The sequence below is a fragment of the Triticum aestivum genome, chromosome 2A, assembly GCF_018294505.1.
Source record: "Triticum aestivum cultivar Chinese Spring chromosome 2A, IWGSC CS RefSeq v2.1, whole genome shotgun sequence".
In the NCBI taxonomy this organism is placed as follows: Eukaryota; Viridiplantae; Streptophyta; class Magnoliopsida; order Poales; family Poaceae; genus Triticum; species Triticum aestivum.
The window spans coordinates 646709991-646723505 of record NC_057797.1 but is presented as its reverse complement, the minus strand read 5'-3'; the positions used below and the strand labels follow the sequence as shown (position 1 = coordinate 646723505).

General features: G+C 47.0%; 1 protein-coding gene across 1 annotated transcript; it reads right to left on the bottom strand.

Moving 5' to 3' along the window:
- Nucleotides 1–10948: 10948 nt before the first annotated feature.
- Nucleotides 10949–12370, bottom strand: LOC123185794 (plasmodesmata-located protein 5). Its single transcript, XM_044597618.1, has 3 exons — nucleotides 11502–12370; nucleotides 11304–11417; nucleotides 10949–11192 (listed from the first exon to the last, which is right to left on the bottom strand). The coding sequence occupies exons 1-3, from the start codon at nucleotides 12253–12255 to the stop codon at nucleotides 11173–11175; spliced, it is 888 nt and encodes a 295-aa protein (XP_044453553.1). The 5' UTR covers nucleotides 12256–12370; the 3' UTR covers nucleotides 10949–11172.
- Nucleotides 12371–13515: the final 1145 nt, after the last annotated feature.

Here is a 13515-nt window from a genome sequence, read left to right as displayed (position 1 = left end):
TTCATCTCCTCCTCGTCTGATCTCCCTGGAATAGCCGGTCGTCAGATCCCACGTACAGGTTCGCCAGAGTGGCCCAAGTGCACCACCTCTAACGGTATCCACATGTGTAGGAGGAACACAGTGCGGCGGACTGTTAGGTCCGATCACACAGCCGGCGGTGAGTGGAGATAGCTAGTTGCAACACATGCAATGCCCTTGTGACGGCGCCAAAGCGATCAACTGAATATGTGTGCACCTCCACTACATATAGGCATCCGTGGCGGGCTCAACTCTTGGGCCTAACACGGATCCTAAAGCCCAAAGTCTACTTGGTCATGATCCAAGTTCATCTCGGATCACATCCAACTAGTGTCCTCGGAACCTGCCTCGTAGGTTCCCCTAAGCGCGTGACCCCTTAGGTCCTCGTTCACTTGTTCGCGAGTTAGATCACATCCGGCTCGGCTAGTCAGTAGAGGCCTCCAGCAAAGCATGCCGACTCCAAGTGTCCGATGAAGCTGTTTAGGTGAACATGTACATCACACTTCCGCTGCCTTTGCCACACGATATATGTTGTCGGGCTCAAGGCGACATGGCCATCCTTGTTCCAACCCAACCTCTTTCTTGTTCCAGGGAATTCGACCAACACTTCGGATTACCTCATAATCCTCATCGCATGGCCATGATTATCTAGGTCGGATCACCCGAGGGGCCCATAGTATATCTCTTCGGATCAGAGGGGAAAATATCATCTTGCTCGACCATGTCTCGCAACATGGGTCTAGACAAGCCTGAAACCTACCTTTATAACTACCCAATTACACAGTAACGTTTGGTTGGCCCAAAGCAGGTCTGTCACCATCCCAAATACATGCGCCAGCTCAGGTCTTAGGACATAGGACTTGTGTCATACTAGAGACTCACAGACCTATCGCTGCATCTCACAGTTGGGTGTGTCCGACTTGGACCTTATCTAGATTCAGATCCGACTACGTCGAATTCGACCAGGTCTTTTTGAGTCCACATTATCCGGCTAGCATCCAATGCTTCATGGTGAGTGAGACCGGACTCCGCCATGTCATATGCTAGTCTAGCTGGCTGCGCATCCGCACAGCCCTTTCGACTAGGGATCATTTAGGACATTCATCATACAATGCATAGTCTCACAAACAAATCACGTACTTGTTGATACACATCATTGATAATGTCCAAGTACTATCTTATTCATAAACACATAAAAATATCATAATACACGATTGCCTCTAGGGCATATCTCCAACACTGGTCCGCTCTGGCTCCGCCTCCGTATCTAAACCAGATGGTCGTAGGTTCGGTTGCGCCGCCAGAAGGGACATCAGGTGCGCCACTGTTCGGAACCCTAGTGGCCGGAGGGGGTATTTTACCCCCATTGGAGGGTTTTCTCCGGGCAGTGTGGTAGGGCCATGGACGCCGTCGCCCTTTTCCTCTACCTCCCGCGTGATCAGGAGCACTGGCGCATTGGCGATGACCCTGGGCATTGTCGGCTCATCCTCTTCGAGTGGCCCTCATTCCTGATGGGGTTTTCTCCTTGGGCGGTGTACGATCCAGCGGCACCCACTCCGATAAGTTGCATTCTTTCCCCTTTGCTCGTAGATGTAGATTAGGGTTTGTGCTCTACTAGGCATGGATTGAATTGGATTAGACTGGATTCGATACGATCCAATTCCAATCGAATCGATTCGCATGCAATCGATTGATGTTGACTATTAGTGTAGATTCGTGCACTGCCTTGGGTGTCGATGCAAAATAGGTGATGATGTTCTTGCTAGATTGGTAGATTTGTGCATGCAAGATTGGTAGTGACATTGGCTTGATGCTCATGCTAGATTGCTACTGACATTTGCTTGATGTTCATGACATTTGCTTGATATTCATGCCGCACAAGTGCTATGGATCAATATTTTGTGTTGTCAGCGGTTAGGTTTTGTGCATGATTTTCAGTACGTGCATGGTGATTAGTGTATGTAGGACAACTGTGCATGCTCATAGACGTTGTAGGACCAATGTATTTGCTCATTTAGGTACTAGTACCATTTTGAATGCTGCTAAATGTGGAAGTGCAACTAATGATTGGCAACTTGCCAAACTTGCAGTGCTATGATTAGATCATAGCACTGATGATTGGGCAAGTGCCACTGACCCAGTGCCATGATCGAAACATATCATTGCATGTTTGGCAACTAGCACTGATCATTGGTAGTTGCCCAAGTGCAAGTGCCACTTGCACTTGGGTAACTGCCACTGGTCAGTGCCAGTTGCCAATGATCACCGCACTGATCGTTTGCAACTGCCAATCATCAGAGGATGTTGCCAATGCTCTATTAATAACACAAGTTGTATTACCTGACAAGATCATGAAGACGGAGTGGGAGGTAGCCGGTGGAGGAGCGCAGGGTCGTGGCTGGTGCCGAGGGCGTCGAGTACCTGATCCCGACGAACCAGTGGCTCAAAAGGGTGAACCTGCCTGGCAGGGTGATACTTCCTTTTTGTGATCCGGAAATGGAATAGAAAGTACCCACACATATTTCGCCTGAGGTGACCCTGTGTTATCGAACCCACGAGAGGAATGTCATCCCATTGAAGCTAAGATCTCTAGCTAGCAAGCTTTCATTAAAGAAACAATTACAGCTTTTGACTGGATCAAAAATCAATAACCTTGAGTTGAACACTTAAAAAGAGGTACAAGTATGAGGTCTTAATGCTTACAACCATGTATTTGGATTGGGACCAAATATGATCTTAATTTATGCGCTGAAAGTCACCCATGAAGATGTGTTTATTACGAACCGAAGTGGGGGATGTGTCCAAATAACATCTTGACTGACACGCGTCCTGCATCAACAATCAGTTGTCCAACCGAAGGCCCTATCCGTCGTGGGGGTTGCCTCGATAATTAAGATTATAATAATCAGACAAGAGCTTTGAAATTTTAATGACTACACCTCTTGAATCCCCAGAGATAGGATCCGTGTTACCATGTTGTCACTGGTGTTCAGAATAACACTTCACGGTCTCCCCGCCCTTAGCCTCTCCGTGGCTCGCTCTCCATGATCTTGGGTACCTACAGAGACGAAGAACGCAGACGAGACAAAAGACATCTACAGAACAATTGTATCTCACATATATGGGACATTAATTGAAAACACTTCCATTGACCCCCACAACAAATACAGAGGGTTGCAAGGCTATTGTCTCAACCCATACCTTACCGTACTACTCACACATGAAGATCAGATCACATGAAAAATACAATGAAAAACACATCATGGAGATTGATTGATTGATAACATGTCTTACAATGGATGCCGTGTGCGATGCACGATTATAAGTATGATCTAGTGAAAGATGAACAATGGTGGTGATGGTAGCTACTGAGATGGAATTGGCGGCGGCTAGGGTTGGTGAAGATGGATGAAGATAATTCTGTTCTGACTTTGTTCGCGGATGTTGATTTTTGGCTGTTTTTAATCAGCCAGACCGAGACAAGTATGCAACGCAGCCAAATATGAAGATGACAAACTAAACACTCCCTATACTCCTACTCCAACATATGCCTTCTTGGATTGGTCCGGAGCAATCAATTCCTGTATGCCATCCGGCAGCTTTTCCATCATCTGTACCAGCTCATCTGTCATCCCGGGTAAGTCGTGCTGCGCTTGCGCCGCGGCACTCCCATTTCGTCGGCGAGATCGTCGGAGAGGCCTCAAGGCACCACCACCGCCGTACCACGCAGCGTCACCGAAAATTCCTTCCGGAGATAGGAGCGTCGGCTGGTAACCCCATAGGATCTGCCCGCTCAAGATTTTTTGCGGGCCTTTGGTCGACTCCGGCTGCGGGACGGCGATCCTCCATGTCCTCGCCGTCACACCAGCTGTACCCGTGCCTTGTTCCCGGAGGTCGTGCATGCAGGCGATTGAACCGTCGAACAGAGCGAACAGGATGCCGTCGCAGTCCCATGCGCCGTTCAAAGCTCTGGTCCAAGGGGCCGAAGCGCTTCGGTGTTCCGCGAGGACGCACAGCTGCTCCCACCGGTGGCCGGAGCCGGCCGGCGTGAGCGACCAGAGCAGGATGTTCTGCTTTGCGTCTTCCCGCATGCAAACGCAGAGGCGGCCCCGTATCTCCATCAGCCTCGACCGGACGTGCTTGCCCGGCGGCAGGGCAATGGTGGATATTGACTCGTCGTCGACATCGAAAGCTAGCACCGCTGTTGGCCCTCCGGCGTTGCCGATGTTGGCAAGCAGATATATCTTCCCTTTGCCATCCTCATCATCCATGTATAGACCGGCAGGGCAGAGGAGCGACTTCCCCGGAAAGAAGAGTACCGTCCTTGGTTTTTGGTTTTGGTCTTGGCGGTGACCACCAAAGGAGATGACCATCAGCTTGCCGCCGCCTCCGCCTTCGACTGCACCATGGCTGATGCTTTCTTGGTCGACGCACACCAGCACCTTGTAGGCCTTGCACCTAGCGCCATACCCGAAACCGACGAAGCGCCGTCGGGACTTAATGCCGCTGGCCGGCGGTAAGGAGAAGCGGATCACGGCCTCATCTTCCTTCCTCGTGGCCGGGTTGAAGAGGATGCCATCGATGTATCGGCGCCCGTCATCGACGGACGTGGTGAGGAGCACGAGCCCGTTGCACGTGCCGGCGTAGAAGTACAAGGCCGGCGGCGATCCGACAACGCGCTTCACAGCGAGTGCGGGGCCGACGAAGTCGAACGCGGGGATGGGGGGGTCGCCTGGCCGTCGATGCCGTAGTGGACGAAGCATGCGACGTGCGGGCGTGGGAGGTTAGCGCCCAGGCAACGGCGCCAGAGCCAGAAGTCCGTGGTGGTGGTGAGGAGGCGGCGGAAGCGTTTGGAGAGCGTGGCGCAGCGTGCAGCTTCGCGGACAGGCAGCCGGGAGACGATCTCGGCGGCCAGGAACTCGTCTCCGAGACGCTGCGGTTTGCAGTCCTCGCACGTCCTCGCCCTCTTCATTGCTATGGACAAATACCCTAAATATTTCCGTGTGTATTGATGACTACATATAAAGTACAAAAGTGGGAGAGAGATTCCGATCCGAGTACAAGCCAAAGCAACATTGTTTCTCTCCTTATCTTCTATACGTAACTAATTAACGTGATACGTACTCGAGGGGTATTTCGACTACACATCGCATTGTTTGAGTAAAATGCATGAAACGACCATAACTGTGCCATCATTAGTGTATTTTTGTTCTCCAACGGGGATAAGCGACGGATCAAGGGTCAAACAGGGCCTCTGTTCGGAGCTTCAGATGAAGCGAAGTTTTTTTTTACAGGAAGATTACTTTATTAACCCAAACTAGAAAACGGGTCCGTGCGTTGCAATGGGAGAAAAAAAAAATCATAATCTCCAATGACGATGGCCACATTTTGTTCACATCTCACCGCATGATTTTGAAATTTGTTCACAAATGAAAGAAAATGTTTCTTTTTAAAATTTTATTCACAAATTGAAGCAATGTTCAAATTTTCAAAAAAAACATCGTGGTTGTCAAAAAACTTGGTAATTCAAAGAATTATTCTGAATTTCAAGAAACGTTTTAAAAACACATTATAATATTCCGATCCACCCCGGCAATTAATTCTTCGAAATTCACGCGGGTATATAGTCACAAAATGTCAGAAGCATTACTGTTTAACTATATACCTTCTATCATTCCTGAACATTTTTAAAAATCATGAACATTTTCTAGTATTTACAAACATTTTTTAAAAAATTGTGAACATTTTTTAATATTGCGAACGGTTATTAAGCGTTTTGTTTTGAATTAGAAACCATTCTAGAATAGACAAACAATTTTTCGAAATGGGTGGATTATTTTTGAAATTCACGAACATTTTTTGAAATGCATGAACATTTTCTGAATGAGCAAACATTTTATGAATCAATACTATTTTCTAATTCACAAACTAAAATTTAGGACATTTTTCAAAATGCATCAACATTTTTTGAATTCGCAAACATTTTGGCCAATAACGGACTTTTTTCACAATGATGGACTATTTTTGATTTTACGAATACTTTTTTCAAAATTATGAACACTTTTAGAAAAATAAGCATATTTTGAATTCACAAACATTTTATGTTTTCTTGAGCATTTTATTTCAAAATTCTCAGTGAATCAATAAACTCTTTTCTAATTCACAAACTGTTTTTAAAAATTTAGGACATTTTTCAAAATGCATGATTATTTTTTCAATTAGCAAACATTTTGTTCAATACACGGACTTTTTTCACAATCATGGACTATTTTTGAATTTACAAACAATTTTTCAAAATTATGAACTTTTCTAGAAAAATAAGCATATTTTGAATTCACAAACATTTTATGTTTTCTTGAATATTTTATTTCAAAATTATCAGTTTTCCTAAATTTCAATTTTTTTTTGAATTTCCAAATCATTTAAAGTAGAAGAAAAAAATAGAACCGTAAAAATAAAAAAATTATTTTTCAAAATTCTATGTTTTTTAAATTTCAAATATTTTTCAAAATTTCCAAATTCTTTAAAGTAGAAGAAAACAAAAACAGACCAGAAAAATAAAAATAAAAATTGAAACTAAAAAACAGGCGCCCGCACATGGGCCGGCCCAAACGGGCGCGTTGTGTCTTCTCCGGCGCGCAGAGTTATAGTAGGTGTCTATATTTGGGCCGGCCCAGGCGGGGATTCCCTGCAAAACGTTTTTTGTCACTTAACTGGGGGGTAATATTTTGCAACTTTAAAGGCAATTTTGATTGCCTACCGCCAGAAGCAATAACCTCTTTATTATTAGGCGAGTGCTAGGCGCCGGCACGCTAGCTCAAGTTTGGGCCGATCACGTGCTACCCGTCTGCTTGACTCCCATATTCGTTAGATGGGGCTCGTTCGTCATCGCCTTTCTCGTGCAGCACATGAATCTGAAAAGAAAACGAGGGAGATATGGCGGTCGCCCTCCCCCTCCTCTGCATCGCGCGCGCGTCTCGTCCCATCACCGTCGATAGTCGGCACCGACGCTCGCCCCTTGTCGCTTCTGCCCATCCCTCCCTCCTTGCGCACCTGCAGAATCAGTGGCGACGACAACCTGGTTCACATCCAACCAACGGTGGCAGCAAAAACTGACGCTGGTTCCAACAAACAAAGAAAACGGTGGTAGCACAAATTGCAAAACTTGGATGTTGTTCCAGCAATTCAAAAACGCCGGGGGCAGCAAAAAAATAAAGCTCGTTCCAGCAAAGCAAAACGCTAGTGGTAGCAGAAATTGCTAAAGATGGGCGCTGGTTCAAGCAAACTCAAAACACTCATTGTAACAAAAAAAAATGGTGCTAGATCCAGCAAGAAAATAAACATCGGTAGCAAAAATGTAAAATTAGGTGCCGGTTCCATCAAATCAAAACGTCAGTAGTAGCAAAATTGAGGCTGGTTCCAGAATTTGGTCGCCGCAGTTGTAGCACTTGGTGGTTGTGGTCACCACCAGCCGCTTGCCCGTTGTAGCTCCTCCGTTCGTCGGTTGCGGCTCCCGACGTGGCCGGTAGCAAATCTTCGGTCCACCAATTGCAGCTCTCCCGGAGTGATTCTCCTCCGTTCGCCACCGTCTCTATGGTCCATCTCCATTAACTGTAGCGACAGTGGGTCGTCGAAGGAGCAGGGATGGAAAGGCCGATGAGCTATGCAACATAAAAGAGAAATCTCGTCGAGAAGGGTGAATAGAGCAGATGGGGCCCCGCCGGTGACGGGCTCGCCAGAGAAGCCATGGCGCTGCTGAAGTCTGGATACAGAGAGAGAGAGAGAGAGAGAGAGAGAGGGACGAGCGGAGATGGAGATGTGTGAGAAATCTGAAAACGAGCTGTATGAGGAAAGGATAAAATGTGTGTGGTGAAGGAGAGGATAAGAAAGGGACATGTGTGTGGGCCCTCATGGCCGCGTGGCATGTACGTAGCCGAGAGACCGACCGAGCGTTCGGCCGGCCTGCCGCACAGAAACGTTTCCCTTATTATTAGGTGTAGATAACGATTACATCATCTGCTAGGAATTTAACAAGAAAGTTAGGAGGTGCCTCGGCCCAAATAAAAGGGTCGTTCACACATCCCCATTTAGCTAATTCATGAGTTACTACATTGGACTCTCTAAAAGAATGCTCAACTGTAACCTTTTCGAAATCACACAGTATATTCCTACAATCATTCAACACTGGCGGTGTCATCGATGAATAGCCTTCATTGAGATTTAGTGCATCCATCACTGTGCTATTGTCCATCCCAGCAGTTTAGGGCAGCCTAAACTTGGGGCCAACTTCAATCCTTCAAAAAGTGTGACTGCTTCGGCAGCAACAACATCACCCATATGTTCAAGCCTAGATGTAGAAGCATTGATGAAATGCCCTTTATGATCTCTAATAATTGCTCCACAAGCACCGGAGTTTGTTCCAACAGAAAAGGAAGCATCAACATTTAGAACTAGATGCCCAGCTAGGACCAAAGGCCATCTGTTTATCTTTGCATTTGTCAAGACTTTTCCTGCAGCACACACGTAGTTTAGGGCAAGCACCGTGATCGCAGGTGTCGTTCTCTCTGGCGTTTGCACCTCCTCTCCTTTGACAAACTCTCTCTGTTGCCACCACAAATACCAACATGTTATGGCATTAATTCCGGTAGTTCGACATCTCCCATATACGGTTTCTGATGAGCAGCATTGCAAAGTAGGAAATCAATAACAGCCGCACATGATCGATCCACCTCGGCAGCCAACGGGATCTCTGTGCTTATTCCAAGAGCCTACCAAATTTCCCTCGATCGAATACACTTGAACAGGACATGTGAAATGTCCTGTACACCCGCTTGACATATTAGGCATTGGGATACCTTTCCTATATGACGATTTGCAAGAACACTAAAACATGGTATAGCATTGTCCAAGCACCGCTAGATGAAAATTTTCATCTTTGCTGGAACCTTCAAACTCCATAACTTGCGCCAGATTGGATGTGGCGCTGAGAAATTGGCATGGAAATCCGCAATGTTTTTTTTGTCATCAAGATGAGACAATAAAATATTTATTCTTTCCATGCAAATTGGCTCGGTCTATATGGTCAATCATTCAGATAGCTTCTGGCTTGCATACTCCTTATAGTGTTGCTAATGTATTTGATAACTGATTACATAGAATTGATCACAGATTTAGAACTCTTTTTAGGGTGGGAGCGCTTGCCGTTATTTGGTCGCTTTGCCTGTGTACAGAGGATAAGGTTTTTAACGATAAAAGCACTTCTCTAATGTAGGTTATCTACAGATATACCAGGACTCTTCGTTTATGGTCCCCTCTACAACACATGGAAAATCGAGACCTATTTATGAAGATGTGTACACGATTGGAGGATATGACGAGGGATATTTTTATCCAAAATGAGTGGTAGCATGATCTTAGGATTGACCCACCTCTGCTTTAGGCGTTATGCGGACTCTACCTGTTTGTTTGTACGAAAACACTAACGCCCACACGTGTGGGCATCTGGCAACTCGCCCACATGCATGGATTCTCGTCCAACCATTTTTGCACGAATCTTGACGCGTTCTAGCAGTTTTTGTGTGCCACGTAGGTCTAAGCTGGTGTGTGGGCATTCATCCGGTCACCCACACGTCCTTTTTCACCACACGGGGGGGCTGATATGTGGGCGTTTAACAATTCGCCCACACACCAGTTTTCACGCACGCAAAGGGGGCTGGTGTGTGGGCGTTTATCGCTTCGCCCACACGCCCGTCTCCTCGCCCACACTCCAAGCTGCCAGTTGCCATGTGTTTCTGCAAGGTACATGGCAAACTGCCCTAGCTTTGCTTGTAAGCAGATGGCAACTCTCTTTTACCCGAGTTGCCATGTGTTTTTGCATGGTACATGACAACTGCCCTAGCTGGCACTCTTTCTCTTTACATGGCAACTGCCCTAGCGTGCTTATGAGCACAGGGCAACTCTCTCTTTTACCCGGACATGTTTTTTTACCATGTCTTTTTGTAGTGCTACACGGCAACTGCCTAGTGTTAGTGGGTGGAAACTCCTAAAGTTTTGAAATCATGGCAACTGCAGTAGACCAGACCATACATGGCAAGTACAGTTGAGCAACCATGGCAACTGTAGTTGTCCGACATGACAACCACAGTTACACGAACATGGACGAGGGTCTGCACCATGGCAACTGTGGGACGCGCGGTGACTGTCACGCGGGGTGTGTGGGATCACGAGGTACGAGGCCTGACGTACAAGGCGTGTGGGCGTTATCTATTTCGCCCACACGCATGCGTGTGAGAGAGATCAGGAGGGAAAAAAAGAGGTGCGTGGACATTACTTGTTTTGCCCACACGTAGGTGTGTGGGCTGTTCCTCTTATACACCACACAAAATGTGTGGGCAGACCCCCTAACGCCCACACGTGTGGCATTTATCGGCGTCCTTGTTTGTATTCCGTAGGATTTTATTTGTCTTTGTGCATCTTAGTTATGCAGTGGTCGGATATAATGCCTAAACCTTTTAAGTAATAAAATGCTCCTTTAAAAAAATATAAAACTGTTTCAATAAAAAAGGTTATGTAAAACTGTTTACGTAGGTGTTTACGTAGGCGTAACATTAGTCTATTTTCCAAACCCAAAGCCAGTTGCCATCGCAAATATGCCTCATTGCGAGAGCTAGCTAAACATGCATAATCTTAAATAAAAAAACTCCTGCATGCATCTTTTGCCTCCGTATTTTTGTTTGGAATAAAGAAAACAGCTGAATACAGATCGAGCAGAACCCTTCTCGGAAGCTGAACGGGAACAGAATTATGGCTGAAAGCTAGCTAGGTAAGCAGTGATCTCCTATATTTTTTATGAAAGGAGTACATTGAAGAGATCAACATCTGTAAAAGATCTAAAAAAGATCAACATTAGTTTTTCACAAGGTCGGGCCGCTATCATAAACAAGATTAGTGGAAGATCATGGAACAGAGCAATAGTAAGTACCAAGCATCCAAATGCATATGATGACAAAAAAAAACATCCAAATGCATACAACAGATCAACGTAACAGTACGTAACACCACCCTAACTAGCGTATGTGTGCCCCTGCAGGAGGTTGGTAACGCCACCCTTGCCTTTGTTTGGCCTTCTTCCTTCTTAGTATTATCCCGGTCAGATCATGGCTTCCCTTCCGCCGCTGGAGATAAAACAGATGTGTTAATATTGCAGATGTATATTTCTCAACAATTAGGCCAATTTCCCAACAACGAGGCCAAAACATAGCACTGGGGACAGAGGGGGTACATACCTGGTGCTTCTGTATTCCCGGCCTTTCTTCTCACCACCACCAGCACGGCGACGGCTACGGCGACGATGAAGCCAATGCACACAGTCAGGACAATGTGACCCTTTACGATCCTCCCTACAGCGCAGCGCATCACAAGTTAGAGTCAGAATCGCCATGGAATTTACCGGCTGGAGTTTTGTAGACTGTAGCACTACTCACGAATCTTCTCTCCCACGGGCGGTGCCGATATCTCGAAGCGGAGGTAGCAGTTCGAGCCGAGAACCGCCTGCACGGTGCTGGCGCTGCGCGTGAGCCCCCAGCTCTTGGCCATCTGCAGCGACGAATCCCGCAGGCACCGGGCGCACTCCGCCGGGGCGCGGTCCGTCGCGCACTGTGCCAGCACGCGCACCGTGTCGCCGTTGCTCGCCGTGGCAGTCGCGTCGGCGGCGGCCACCTGGCCGTTCACGGACCGCGGGACCAAGGACCGCGCCACGGCCGTGAGCTTCAGCGCGTCGCCGGCGTCGATGCGCGGGATGACGTCGCCGGAGAATGACACGCCACTGATGTTGTTGTCGTCCGCGCCGGCGGAGGACGCGTTGGTGTCGGCGTAGCCTACGAAGCAGCCGTCGTTCAGGAAGCCCGCGCGCCGGCTGGCGTCGTCGCACAGGTCGGTGATCTTCCTGCCGACGTCGGACAGGCAGCGGAAGCACGAGTCCGGCGCGGGGTCGCCGAAGCAGAGGCCGCGGGCGAACGAGCCGCCGGTCCGCAAGGAGGCGAAGCCCGTCCACGCGGCGGCCGAGGGGAGGGCGTCGAGTAGCGAGAGGAGATCGCGGCGGAAGAACGCGCTGGTGCTGCCGTTGACAGTGGGCGTCGGCGGCGGATAGCACCTTGTCACGATCATCTCGGAGGTGCCCGTGCCCGCCGTGATGGCGACGAGGGAGAGGAAGAGGAGAAGGCGGCGGGAGAGCGCCATGGGAGTTGGCAACTCCAGGATGGCAGTGGTGGAGGCTGGAGACTCGAAGGAGGAGCCGAGGAGAGTCCAGCGGCGCTCGAACGAACTAGTCTAGCGCTGTAAGAGAATTGGTGGAATCGTCGTTCGGGCCCTCGTAGGCAAGGTTATATTGTGTGTGTGTATATGTCTTGAAGGACAATATGTCTTGGTCGAGATAAGGTAGGACAAAAGATATACTTCCAAATACTCTGATACTAGTTACCAAATTAATACACACATACTTCCAAATACTCTGACAATAATGCTAGACTACAAAGGTTTACTTAACCTTCCAAACTAATTTCTCTCCCTCCTTGATTTTTAGTGAGGGTGGACACCTCATCCCCTATTATCAATCATAATCCTTCACATCGGTTTGTACGTAATTTTTTTTTAAACTTTGTAGATGTAGCATTACTTAATATTCTGGTATAGTATACTACTTCCTCTGTAAACTAATATAAAAAAGTTTAGATCACTATTTTAGTATTCTAAACACTCTTATATTAGCTTACGGAGGAAGTACTAGTCACCAAGGACCAGTGCTCGCGTCTTGTAAGCAACATATGCCAGGCAGCTCGTGTCCGATGCTGCCGCGGAACCGGTATGCAAGGGTGGAGCGCTGCGTGGTTGCTATGAATTTTTCTGCATTGCTATTCTAAGCAAGGAGACGACCACACCGCCCTTCGTCAAGCTGCACCGGCACAGTCTACGTGAGCTTAGAGCATCTTCAATACTTGCCCTACTCTAGGGTACAAAAAAAGCTTGTTGGAGTAAAATTTAGGGCATCAAAAACTAACTTTTAGGGCACTCAAAATTGTTCTTCAAACATGCTAAAACATTATTTTAAACGAACAGTGAACGACCAAACTACTTGATCGCATTGCATACTTCATTGCTACAATCTTGCAAACATCAAATTGAACAACATATTCTACAACAAATCAGATTGAAAATAAAATCCACATTTCAAATTCAAATTGGTGCCCTCAATATTTACCTCCTTCAATTATCAATCAAATATGTTAAAGCATGGTAAACACATCTTGTTAGCTACGCCCTCTTTCTCTTTAGACCAAACGACATCAAACCCATGTCAAATTAATCTAAAAAATGAATTACTAGTATCTACTACTAAACCTACCTGACTAGACCAAACTCAAACCAATGCATCAATCGAGAATCGACACTAGCAGTAGTACACTGAATCCAAACCAATTGCCTATATTCTGCATTTGAATC

Excerpts from the sequence above, each read along its gene's own strand:
- LOC123185794 (XM_044597618.1), bottom strand. The coding sequence starts at position 12,255 with ATGGCGCTCTCCCGCCGCCTTCTCCTCTTCCTCTCCCTCGTCGCCATC. Across the intron at positions 11,418-11,501 it reads GCCCGTGGGAGAGAAGATTC|GGAGGATCGTAAAGGGTCAC; the intron begins GTGAGTAGTGCT and ends GCTGCGCTGTAG. Across the intron at positions 11,193-11,303 it reads CGGGAATACAGAAGCACCAG|CGGCGGAAGGGAAGCCATGA; the intron begins GTATGTACCCCC and ends TTTTATCTCCAG.